This window comes from Papaver somniferum, chromosome 5 (genome assembly GCF_003573695.1).
Source record: "Papaver somniferum cultivar HN1 chromosome 5, ASM357369v1, whole genome shotgun sequence".
Taxonomy (NCBI): domain Eukaryota; kingdom Viridiplantae; phylum Streptophyta; class Magnoliopsida; order Ranunculales; family Papaveraceae; genus Papaver; species Papaver somniferum.
The window spans coordinates 129,146,016-129,159,323 of record NC_039362.1 but is presented as its reverse complement, the minus strand read 5'-3'; the positions used below and the strand labels follow the sequence as shown (position 1 = coordinate 129,159,323).

The 13,308-nt window shown below is 36.9% G+C and overlaps 2 protein-coding genes across 3 annotated transcripts; both read right to left on the bottom strand.

Moving 5' to 3' along the window:
• Positions 1-213: 213 nt before the first annotated feature.
• Positions 214-4,188, bottom strand: LOC113282685 (aspartate aminotransferase, chloroplastic-like). 2 transcript variants are annotated; one of them, XM_026531730.1, is made up of 11 exons: positions 4,099-4,188; positions 3,803-3,901; positions 2,847-3,041; positions 2,655-2,693; positions 2,478-2,567; positions 2,269-2,377; positions 2,073-2,182; positions 1,531-1,674; positions 1,274-1,440; positions 903-1,167; positions 214-597 (listed from the first exon to the last, which is right to left on the bottom strand). In XM_026531730.1, the coding sequence occupies exons 2-11, from the start codon at positions 3,899-3,901 to the stop codon at positions 466-468; spliced, it is 1,350 nt and encodes a 449-aa protein (XP_026387515.1). In that variant the 5' UTR covers positions 4,099-4,188; the 3' UTR covers positions 214-465. The 2 variants fall into 2 exon arrangements, with proteins under 2 accessions (XP_026387515.1, XP_026387514.1); XM_026531729.1 differs by having other exon boundaries at positions 4,014-4,106.
• Positions 4,189-4,509: 321 nt separating this feature from the next.
• Positions 4,510-9,611, bottom strand: LOC113282684 (O-fucosyltransferase 29-like). Its single transcript, XM_026531728.1, has 9 exons — positions 8,985-9,611; positions 8,794-8,887; positions 8,400-8,476; positions 7,984-8,072; positions 7,697-7,886; positions 6,767-6,948; positions 6,378-6,480; positions 5,852-6,180; positions 4,510-5,309 (listed from the first exon to the last, which is right to left on the bottom strand). Exons 1-9 carry the CDS (start codon positions 9,357-9,359, stop codon positions 5,030-5,032), a joined length of 1,719 nt encoding a protein of 572 aa, XP_026387513.1. The 5' UTR covers positions 9,360-9,611; the 3' UTR covers positions 4,510-5,029.
• Between the last annotated feature and the right edge of the window lie 3,697 nt (positions 9,612-13,308).

Sequence of the window (13,308 nt, the reverse complement as noted above, 5' to 3'; positions counted from 1 at the left end):
CAGAAGAAATAAGGATAGGAAACTTTCATCATCTCCAAAGAAATGTTCGTCTTTTGATATTTGGCAACCTTCTCTTGAGAGTATTTGCGAAGAGTGAATAATAGATTCATCTTCGACTAATTCTTTATTAGGATGTTAATGATCACTGTTAGTACAATGCACATTTCTAATTTTTTATATCATCCAGCAGTGAGTTAACATCAAATACAACAGTTTCTCCAAGAGCAACATCAACAGAATCTATAAACGTATTTATTCCCATGCCAATATATTAGTCAATCCATTTTTCTAATGAATTTCCAAATAATGTGACATTAAGTTACATCTCAAGACATCCTTAAGGTGATCAACTCCATATGATGATAATGGGGCTCCCGAAAATTTCAATGGTATGGAAACCATTACAAAAAATAAAATAGAGTTCATGTATAGCCAATAAATGTAGTGCTAAGGATCTATACTCGTTTAACTGACGTTGTAGAACGAATCGATGATGGCATCTGCAAGATATTCACATTTAGCCAGAGATAATCCGGCCAAGGATATCCTTCCATCCTTGGTCATGTAAATATGCCATTTATCAGTCATGTTGTCACTCTGATCAATCAAGAAAAATGAATATTAGGAGTCTGAATTGAAACACAATAAACCAAAGTATCCCCTGATGCACAAAATAAGGACAGAACAACATAGATCTCAAATTCATGACTCTCCCATTTAAGCAGTCAGCCGAAGGCTGGTATGGTAAAGAGACTTCATCTGCATAGAATTTAAGATGGGTCTACACAAACTATGATTTATCAGAGTTTATATGCATGGTTCTTTATCATCAGATATTCAACAACATTTGATAAGGCCATGTGAATATCATAGTATCAATAAACTTTTGGAATGTAGTTTACCTGCGCTTTGTTCAGACCAGTAAAAGAAAACATGCCAATCTGCTTAAGGATAAAAGACCAATCCTTCCCACTTTTGTCTTTAGCTGAGAGACTATCATACAGTTTTTGTCTCACACCTTTAATCCGTCCAGCCATTGCTTCCATCTCCACTTTCCACTCATTGAATAGAGTAGGGTCCCCAACAACATTGGCAACAATTCTTGCCCCATGAACAGGGGGGTTTGAGTACATTGGTCTAGCAATCCTTTTCAGCTGGCTCTTTACCCTGAATCATGTTCAAAATTGGAAATTGGTTAGATCATAGTAACAAACAGCTGGCTCTTTCCTTCATAAATTTCAAAAGGTTAAGTAGCAAAGTCATCTGATTGCACCTTGTTGCCACATCTGATGATGAACAGATAACATTAATAGCTCCGACTCTTTCAGCATACAACCCTAGATTTTTACTGTATGATTGAGCAACAAAAACCTCCATACCACGTGCAGCAAACAACCTCACAGATGAAGCATCTTGATCAAGGCTTCCACTGGCAAATCCCTGAAAGTAATTTTTAGAGTTTAGAGTCTTTAGACATTCATCTAGATGCACATAGAAATCTCAACTTTGAATCAAGTCAATCAACCATACCTGGTAAGCAACATCAAAGAAAGGGATGTGGTTCTTTTCTTGAATGACATCAGCAATTTTCTCCCACTGTTCAGGAGTTGGGTCAATTCCAGTTGGGTTGTGAGCACAACCATGAAGCAACACAAAGGTGCCCTCTGGTGCAGCCTGGGAAAGATAGTAAAGTGTAATTACATAAGAATACCGTTTTTTCTTTTTATTACAGAAATCACGTACGGAAGGACCCCAACCAGGCATGCTAAGATGTAAAAAAGACTGATTTAGGATTTGCGCAACTTCTAGCAATTTTGCCTCAAAATGTAATTGAAGGAATAGAAGCTACGGGGGATACCAAGTGAAACATCAAAAGTACATAATCACACAACTATGGACTTCAAAAGTAAATTCCAATTGCCCGAGAAGATAGTATACAGATAAAAAGAAATTGGCGACGTGGTTCTTTCGGTACTGCCTCTTCAGAAGTAAAATTAGAAGTCTTAAATGAATAGCGCTCAAACTTAAAAAAGATTATCAGGAAAGATAATGGATGCAATGCCAAAAATTACCTTAATGTCCGCAACCATCCCGTCAAAGTCTAAGCCAACAGTTTTAGGATCGTAGTATCGATACTCAGACCAAGGAACTCTTGAATCGTTGAAAATATTCTTATGATTTCCTGAAACAAAACAATCCAACCAGGAAAATTAGTAACACGGAGATGGATAACGCATGACGGAGAAAAAAGAAGGCAGTGATACACACCCCAAGTTGGAGATGATATCAAAACTTTTGCGCCAGGGAAGTATCTTTCGATAAATGCTCCAGCAAGACGAAGAGAGCCGGTCCCAGAAAGACCTTGAATAGTAGCAACCTAAAGCAACAAAATTCAGTTTAGCAAACATGCAGATACAAAATATTTTAGATAAAGGAAAGTAATTTGACTGGTGTTGAAGAATAGGAATCTCCCGTACTCTTCCTTGCTGAAGAATAGGATTGTCAGCTCCCAACAACAACTCCGCAGTTGCCATATTGAACGCAGCCAAACCTTCAATTGGAAGATACTGCAAGGGTAATGATGATTCAGAAACCATACATATAATTAAAAATTTGCAAGCGATTATCTAATCCATGCTAGAATTTTAAGATACCTCTTTGTTTTCTCCTCTCTCCAACATAAGATTCTCTGCCTGAGAAGAGAAATTTACACAGAACATTTAGTACTCACATTAATCAGGTAAAGAAAAGAAACATCCTTTCTAATAAGCGAAAGTAAATCTGAAGACCTTAGAATACCATCTAAGGCAATAATTTTTCAATAGAATGAGAAGAAGTGAACTAACCTTCTTTACAACATCCAATACTTTAGGTTGAAGCTCTTCTGTTCTGTAAGCCCCAACACCAAGATTGAGCTTCTTGGCATCAGTATCAGCTTTAAATGCTTCAGATACTCCAAGAATTGGATCTGGAGGAGCCATTGTCACTCCCTCAAAACGAGAAGCCTTAACTGCAACAGACATGCTTACACGTCCAAATGACTGCAAAATCAGTTATAAAACTTTCAGTAGTAATCCACAGACAATGTCCCCAACCAGACAGAGAAACCACGACTAGCACATGCAGTTATTATATTCCTTTCATACTACTCCCTCCGTCCCACTATTAAGTGACCTACTTAGTTAAAGTAGGTCGCTTAATGGTGGGACAGAGGTAGTATTATACAGATTTATGTATCTAAAGTAACATGGAATTCTTCATCCAGGTGACATCTAATCAGGAGGAGTAAAAGAACCAAAAGATATATTCGTTATTGCATATCCCAGTTTTTATGTTGTTAGCACCGTTAAACTTCTCCTAGGGATCATTTCGTCGGTGAATATGGTCTGGATTTGTAGATAAGATATTGAAGTTATCATTTCTGAGGTCAGTCCTCCAATCAAAAATGAAACAAGTTTTTTAGCAATTTGATAATTTGTTTATCATTCAATTGCCACTCCTCCCAAATTACACTAACATATCGAAATGCATTATATTCTGGCACACCCTGACACAGTCTGATGCAATTCGAATTCTGTAACGAAATAAAAGTTCAAAAGATCTAAAGACACACATATCTACAAGCTCAGGAAAATTCTAATCATCGAAACTAACTTGATCGAGCTAAATCTAAGGCAACGATACAAATGATCCAGAATTATATCAACAAATCTAAGGAGATTATACTCTGATGATGATATGAAATGGAAGAAGAAGAAGATAAGAGTTAAAATCGAAGAGAAGGATATGATTGACTGATTACCTGAGTCTTGATAACTGGATTTACTTTGGCACCAATAAATGTCTTTGGCAGTGAAGTGGAAGTAGGATTTGCTCCGAGATTCAGCATCATCGAAGCCATCTGTAAAAACACAAATTAAAAACTAACAATTAATCTTTCAACAAACAAACAAACAAAGATCTAATTAGCCAAGAATTAAGCAGTTACGAAAAAGATGCATCGAATTTCTTACGATTGGGGAGATTTTCTGTAAGTGGGAAGATGATAAGATAAAAGACGAAAACGAAACTGAGAGAAATGAGAATAGTGAGAGCTACCTGTGACGATGTATGTAGAGACGGGTTTGAGAGATCCTGTGCTTTTGTTTGTTTGTGACGCGTCGGAGTTTCCTAGAAGAAAAATATGTAAAATGCAATGGAAATCAACGGTCCGTGTGTTTGAAAAACAAAGCGTCCCACTATCAAGACCTCATCTCATCCTCGATGTGGCGATCATCTGGATATTATGCATAGATAGATTGTGGGTGTCAATGCCATATGATACGAATAGTTAATTGCAATGGTGGTTGCTACTACATTTAAGTTTTGCTAACCAGGTCATGTGCAACGTGGATTTTATGCACGAGCCAAAAGAGATATCGGAAGAGGCTACCAAAAAAAAAAAAAAAAAAAGGAAATTCTCAAAATATTTTAAGATCTCCTACATCACTTGATGGTTGGTATGGTTAGTTGGAGAAAACCAGCCCCCCTTGTGGCAGACATCTAAAATTTCATTTCATTCAACAACATAGAGTAAGAGAGGGCCAGATCACACGTTGACAATACAGAAGAAGAGCCTACTGTGTTGTACCTTGATAAAACAGAAATTCATTGATGCTAGCTAATCAACTGCAGTCAGTGCGTCCACCCTCCCCTCTTTATATACACACAATCCCAAACCCCACCCAACTACTTTTCTCGTGCTCTTGTAGGCTCACTGAAAAAAGCATTCACTACAGAAATAAAAGCCTAAATCTACCTCCCCAGTCCCCCCATTTTGCCAACACCATGGCTTCCGCACTCATTTCAGTGGTGCCAAGTGATGGGAATCAAACAAAAACAAAGTTACCTACTGATAATGTCTTCTATTTGTTATGCTTGGTGATGATTTCAATTGGGGTAATTTTTACCCCCCGGAGAGGATTTGTTAGCTATTCGGCCGACACTTTCGCCAATTTCTCTATCAATTCCAGTCTTCTTTTTAACTTTCTTATCCTCGTCTCCATTCTTTCCATTCTTTTGAGTTTAAGGTACTGGGTTCCGGATCATCTTTGCTGTTACTGATGTCTTTCTTGCAGACACATGATGTTGGGAATTCGTGAAACTCACCCCTTCCTGGTCTCATCTCCTCAGGCTCTCCGAGAAAATCTATCTGGCTTGATCTTACTTTCCTGGCAAATGTATCCCAATCCGTCTCATTTCGGGTCATGAATACCGAGCTCAGTTTCTTTGCATTTGGCCTGATGGTTCTCTTGTGCCCCATATACCTCCTTTGAACCACAACATGAATTCGAAAAAAAAAATTAGACAAATTAACCAGTATTACAGTAACAAAAACTAGTATTAGAGGAATAGCAGTGAGCATTCATCTAGGATGTAGCGCATAATGAAAATAACTAGTAATACAAGCCCACATTGTGTGGCATCTAAAGAAAAAAAAAACTGTGTTGACAAACTGACAGAAACTTAGAACGCCTGTTTCATTTGCCCTTTTTGAGTCAAAAAAAAAAAGAATATCTCAAAAAGAGCTGAAATAAATGAAGGATTCCCACTAATCAAGCTCTCCTATCAGGCAAAAAGTGAATTTTGGTGATCTCCCATGCTTGACAACACCAAGATCAAGTTTTAAATTAGCAATTTTTCAGGTCTGTGACTTCCCTTTCTACTAAAATTAACTTTTAACTCCCGACACAGCTCTATAGTATCTTAACATAGAAAACAGAAGAAAAGCGGATAAATTTAACAGACAGAATCGCACGGTTAATACAACTACCAAATGACTGAAGAAAGGAAAATTTTGGTTGATTCTTACCTTCGACCTGCAAGTATCTTGGCCATATTTCCATTATTATTCGTGACAAATACATCGCTTTCGTCACAGACAATATAGTCAATGGAGGCGAGGCGAGATGAGAAACGCAAAAATGGTTTCAACTCGTCGTTAACAAGCATCTCCTTAGTATAAAAATTGGGGAAAAGCTCTCTAAGAGGTCGCAGAGTCTCCTCTCCACCATATATTTCTCCTGATGCAACATAGAGATAAGAATCGTTTTTGAAACCAAGAGCCCGCAGCATTAAACCTACTTCATGAGGAGTGAGAGGACATTTTCCACGTCTTCGCTCTCCCTCAGGGCTCAATTCCTGTAAAATTTAAAGAGGAAAAGGAAGATTGACAAAGTGTTGTATTCTAGTACATGAAATTAATTTGTCTCAGCAGCTAAGCATGTTGGATTTTAAGAGGAAAAAGAAGCACATCACACACTAACTTCCTCAGCTATTAAGTTGCACAGGATTTCCAAAAGCAAATATGCAGATGAACATAGTGTAGGATATCTTACAGGCAGTGTTTCCCAACGCTTCCTGATTGCACCCAGTTCATTTCTCTCTTTATCACCTCCTCCATAGTAACAACCAGAAAAGGCTAGCATGTCGGGTTCAAACCTTCAATATTGAAAATAAACAAATTAGATGAATTTCAAATGTAGAATGTAATTATTCGTACAAAAGATCAGACATGACAACTTTAACCTAATGTAGTAGAAGTGGAGGTATTATAAAACAAAAAATATGATCGAAATTCTGACTGCAGATAGCAAACTACACTTGCTTGTTTATCCAATAATTCATGTATTAAGAAACACAGTTGAACGTTTCTGTTTGAAGCAAACAACTTCATCTCATTTTCAATAGAAGAGCGAGACATTCATGGCTTCAAGCAAACAAATACCTCAAGTGAACGGCAATAAAACGATCAGACATCTTTCGCATTTTCATCACCACTTTTTTACCAAGTTCTTCTATAGGTTTTGTAAACCTCAATGCATGATAATTAACCCGGCAACGAAGCTTTTGTAGCTCGTCATCAATACTGTTGGCAAGCCGGTAGTCGAACTTTGTCAACTGAAGAGCCTGGGGAATAAAGGTGCAAAGTGATAAGTATGAGAAACAGACAGATACGAAATACCTGAAAATGCATTCTGCCCTGACAAATAGTAATCTCAGTAAAAAAAGAATGAAATCATTAGACAAGTAAGTCAGAACGAGACACATATTAATTTACAGCATAAGATTTTATTTGTGCTTGGAGTGTGACGGCTAACAGCCTATGAATGTTCTCTGTAATCCCTTTATTGTAGCTGGGATAATTCCAGCCACGGCTCATTTATTTTATTTAAGGGATCCTGTATGAGGAAGGTCTCCTTCTTGATGAAAAAACGAAGGCAGATGGGTCTCTTCATAATAATAAGTGCAGGTGGTTTATTACCCAGTAGTGTCAACAAATTAAACAGATACCATGTCAACGTTAAGAAAGTTGCAAAGCCATACAAAATCTAGGTGAATCTAGTAGAGGACAAGAATTCAAAGTGAACATAACATGCATCCTTAACATAAGGGAGCAATCCACATTACAAAATAGGAACTTAACAGGACGTTTCAATTTCACAAATTGCTGACTATTGTTGGATATGAGGGATGTTCTAGTGCAGAAAGATGCTATTTTGAATTTGCAAAGATAGAATGTGAAGTCCTAAACGTTTGACAAAGTCATTTGTAACCACAGCCATTGCACAACTGCTTTTTTTAACTGCGGTGAGATCATTTCATCATGTCAACTAAAAAATATAACTTCAGATAATAAGGTATAGGGCCTTCTTACACGTCTCCTCACAAGTATCGGCAGAACTTGATCCAGGTAATACTCAGGAGTGGATTTCCTGGGAACACGCATCGTGTATGGAGGTTTATCCATTGATCTCATTACTTTATCAGGTATTCTTTTGATAATTGTGACATCCTTCGCTAGATAGGAGATGAACCAATTGACGTCAAAAATGTTGCGAAAGTCACTGCATATTAATGAAAGATATATAATTGCAGTTATAACATTAAAGTCACTGAAGAAATGACACATAATGTCAAGCAAAGTTATAACATTCGACTTACCTATCATCTTTCCAGAAGGAATGATGGTCCAGTTCAGGTACAACCAATGTGGCATTAAGAATTCTTGCAACAACCACAGCGTCGGTTATCTGAGTTTTGGAAAAGAAGAAAACAGAAGCCCCATGTCAATTCTAAATGGCACACTCTTCGCCACAACATTAGTGAAATGTTAAGCAGAAGAAGAAAAAAACAAACAGCAGATATCCTTAGGATTAACTAGAATATGCTGAACCCACAAATCTCTTTGCTATGCATTTCGTGAAATTATGAGTAAAAAATCCAGATATAGGGAACCAGAGGAAGAAAAGAAAACCTTCACTTACCCACTCAATGTTAGAGCCTAACGTGCAAGATCAGACATACTTACACACATGCACAACGACAACATAGAATAAGAAAAGAAAAGCTTCACTTACCCCCGTTCTTTGTTGGTTTAGCCCTCCACTGGTTGCAATAAGCAAGTAGCCATTCGACTTGCGCTCACTGACAGCACCTAAAATTCATAATAAAATGTGATTAGGAAAGTACTAGACAAATGGAGAGCAGCATTTAAAATTGCTTCCTCATTCCGGTATATAACACAAGCATGTCGTTGACCTTTCTCTTTTAAGTTTCACCGCAATTCATTAAATATCAGGACACTTACTAAACACAGTCTATGCCAAGATGCTAAGATAGTTCAGTCATATAATCAATCAGGCTACATTCATACTTATGTTCAAGTACAACAAGACTGTGCTCTAATCTATTTCAGGACGGTAATGTGCTACAAGACAAGCAACAAAATGTCATCAGAATAGAGATGCTTACGAGGGAAATGAGACCCTCTATTACTACATCCAGTATAAAACTTGGAAGACTGTGATTTCCAAATATCAACTGGTGCACTCCGACGACTTTTATCCTGAAAAAAATCAGTAAATTAAACTATTACTACTCAACAATCTCAAAAAAAAAACTTAGAGATCATAAAGCAAATGAGTAAGAATAGATGATTATACCAATTGGTTGCTGTTTCGGTTGTTAAAAAGAGAAGTTCCTTTGATGAAACGATTAGAGTAATAATCCAAATGAGAAGCAACATGTCCAGTGAATAATGATATTAAACCTAATGCAAATAACATTAATCCACATATGAATGATGAACGATTCCACATATGAAGAATTACTCCTGCTGATGATGTTGATTTTGTTAACGATTTCTTCCTATTCAACTGATGATGTTGATTATTATGATTATCAAATCTCCAAAAGCAACAACAGCAACACCAACAACACCAATTCTTCTGCTGCTGCTGATTATTGTTATTCCCCTTCAAATCTACTCCACCTCCCATCAAATTCCAGGTAAATGCAACTCCTCTAATTAATCTCATAATCACTCATGGAATCATCACAATCATCATCATCATCTACATAATAATAAATGCAGGTATCAACAACAACTACTTTTAGTAGGATTTACTACTGCTGCTGCTGAATCTGATTTTGTTGGTTGATTGAGAAATAAACTAAGAAATGACTTTAATTTCAATTCCAACTGAAAAAGAGAAAGATCTCATGACTCCTCCTCCTCACTCCAACTCAACTCAACTCAACTCCCCACTTTCAAACAAAAAAATCCATACAATTTTAGATCCGACAAGTGGTGTGTATATATTTATTGGAAATATAGTGGAAGGATCAAAATCTAAATTCCTAAATTATAAATGTACCTCCCTTGGTAATTTATTTTGTGCTTTTAAAAGGATCATCTAAAATACGGATAGGCATCGACTGATACTCAACATTACTGAAATGGCACGGCAAATCGTGATATTTATTTTTTCGTGGGTGTTTTGTTTTTACAAATTAGAGAAAATGTGATAGCCACCACAAGGGGGGAATGGTCCTGGATAAAATATTTCAGTAGAGGAGGCAAACAGAGAAGTGTCGTGTGCTGTCCTGCAGCTGTGGAAGTGTTATTTTAAAAAGAAAGAAGGAATAAAACCAGTGGGTCATTTTAGTAGCTAATCACCGGAGCAGGGTCCAATTATAATATCTGGAAACTGACAAGGAGTATAATTAAATTAAATATAAATAATTGAACGATTTTTACTGTGAGAGTCAATACACCGTCTTTCACGTACCGGAGCTGCGGTTAGTAGTTCTCAGCGTTCAAGCAAACCAACCTGGAAAGTTCAAGTCTTGAACCAAACGGCCTGGTCAAAAACACCGACATTTTCTCTGGCAAAGAATGCCTCAGTGCACTGTAACTCAAATGATCATCTTTTAGTACATATCTGGTAAAAGAGGCACATGTTGGCTCCACATCCAAAGGACTCACTTTTCCTCTTTCATATCGTAAAGACGGACGTTCATGGGAAAGAAGAAGAAAATGGGATTCATTTCGGAGGGAGTTCGTCTATGTCAGGTTTTCTCCGGTAGCATTGCTAATGCGAGGTATCAGTTTACTGGGAAAAATATCGAAATCTGATTTGCGTCATGTGGATTAAACGGGTAGTCAGATCATTAATGGTCAAAGAAGAGAATGTGGTACCGACTGTACTACACTAGCCTGTCTACAGCCCGGAGAGATGGCTTCAGAAAAGCTGGGATCTTAAATTCCATTTCTAAATTAGGTTGGGAAGCCAGGAGATTATCCCTGCTAATAATGTACAAAATACAAGAGGGATAACTTACTGGACTCCAGATATGATCGTTGCGTTGGCTTTCAAACTTATCTTAATCAATACTCCATTAATCAGTGCTGCATTATTAATTGCATTATCTCAAGCATATGCGCCTAGAGAACCATCAAATACTAGTATAAAAATGTGCATGGCTCTCGGGAAGTACCACTGTACAGTATGTCAGTTCTAATGACGTACGCTTTATGCATTTTTAACGAGCTCCTAATTATTTTACTAATTAGTGGCAAGCCTGGCAAGGTTACAATTTACCATACATCTTGTTGTTTAGAAGTTCTCACAACACGACTCATTGAGTATGAAAGACAAGAAGATATAAGGGGTTTCGAGATTGCAAGAGGAGAGGAGATCCATATGTCATGGAAAGCCTATATATTTATGGCACTATGCTCATGAATGTTAGGTGCATTAAGAACACCCTTCAAACTTATTGCAAGTGGTCGGGACAATTATTTTTCTATTAATAGCAATAACAATAAGTCAGGTGTGATCTTTTTCCTGAAAATCTTCTAGAGAGATTCTCTAGCCATATTTTAGCTAGAGAGCTTCAAGTTTAACTGAAGAATCGTGCCTCACTAGCTAGATAGGAAAATATCTTGGTTGTGCAGAGCAATGGGGTGGAATAAAATCAACCAACTTTGGATGTATTGGCGGACAGCTGAAACGACAAAGGAATGAATCGTGGTGCCTCGTTAGCTATATTGGTTTGACTATGTTCCAAAGGAACGAACAAATATTAAGTTATAAATCTGTTCCGCAAATTAAAACAAAAAGATCCCTAGTTTTTTTCTTTTGATCGACCTAATTTAAGAGTTAAAGAGTACGTGGTTGTTTGAATGTTTTCTTGTTTTCTTTCATCTTGGATGTGTAGGTAGCTCATTGTCTTTTGGAAATTCTCCCTTACCTTAACTTGGCTATATAATCTCTTTTTTGTCGACCTTATTGGTTATTTTGAACAAATTAAATATTTGGGCCCGATATAGATGAAAAAGTTGGACCACCAAATAAATTTGAACCATAATATTGGGCATACCAAAATCTTTCAAGGCATATCGAATGGAGACAAAAAAGGTTGTTGAATAGCAAAATCAGATAACCCCTTAACCCAAATTTTTTTTAATGGCAAATCTGCCCTTTACGTATTAGTGTTAATAATCTTGATTAATGATTAAATATTTGTTTAGTGATTAAGATAATTTTCAGAATTATAAGAGTTGTTTAGATGAAAAATTTGAGGAAAAAAAAAATCAAAGTTTTGGTTTGGTTAAGAAGGAGAGAAGGAGAAGGAGAAAGTGAGAAAATTCTAATTCTTGATTCAATGGAGGATGAGGAGGGTCATCATTCATCTAAAAAACCTAGGAAAATACACATCAACTACAACAATGATCCAGAAATGGCTGATTTCTTAGATTATGAGAATGATTTTACACCCACTCAAACTCAAGCTCAAACTCAAACACAAACTCAAGATGATGATTTTATGAGCCAAATCCTGATGATGAATACATTGATGAGGAACCCAATTCTTCTAATACACAGGTACACTTATATCCTATACTTAATCTCACTTCTATAGCTCTCAATTATCAAAAGTTAGGTTTTTTGAATCATGGTTCGGCGAAACAGGTTGAGGTTCGGCTCACATCTATGAGCCGAATCTACCATTGATGAACGGTTCGGCTTACTGAATCTGTTTACTGCATGCGCCGAACCTATAATTTCCAATTCCAACCCTTTTGCTAGACACTAGTTCGGCTTATATGAAAGTTTCATAGTAAGCCGAACAACATCCTGAATAGCCCGGAATAGAATCATTACTAATTCGGCTTACATATCCAAAATCGTATGTGCAGAACATAATTTTTTAATTTCTGGGTTGAAATATTGTTACTGGTTCGGCACATATGGAGAATATCGTATCAGCCGAAACCTCTTATGTTCAAGGTTCGGCACATAATTTGATTATAGTATGAGCCGAACATAAATTTGTAAATTTTTAGGTTAAAATATTGTTCGAGGTTCGGCACATATTGAGGATATCGTATAAGCCGAAACCTCTTATGTCCAAGGTTCGGCACATAATATGATTATCTTCTGAGCCGAACATAAATTTGTAAATTTTTGGGTTAAAATATTTTTCGAGGTTCGGCACATATTGAGGATATCGTACAAGCCGAAACCTCTTATGTCCAAGGTTCGGCACATAATATGATTATCTTCTGAGCCGAACATGCATTTGTTAATTTTTGGGTTAAAATATTGTTTGTGGTTCGGCACATATTGAAGATATCGTACAAGCCGAAACCTCTAAATGTTTATAGTTCGGCACATAATGTGATTATCGAATGCGCCGAACCTTGTTATTATATTCCCTTTCTAGTGTTTAACCTTGTGATATTCTTTGTAGATCGTGCTTGGACCCATGGAAAATCAACCTGATCCAGTAGACATAATTCACGAGGATACCAAGGATCACTTCCAAAATGATTTGGTATGTAAGAACCTTTTGCTTACCTTAATGTTGTCGGAATATTCCAAAGTTTTGCTTACTAATTACTTGTTTTGGAATGAACGTAGATATGGAAAACTAAACCAGAAGTTCTGGATTGGCTTGAGGAACACGCGATGAAGATAA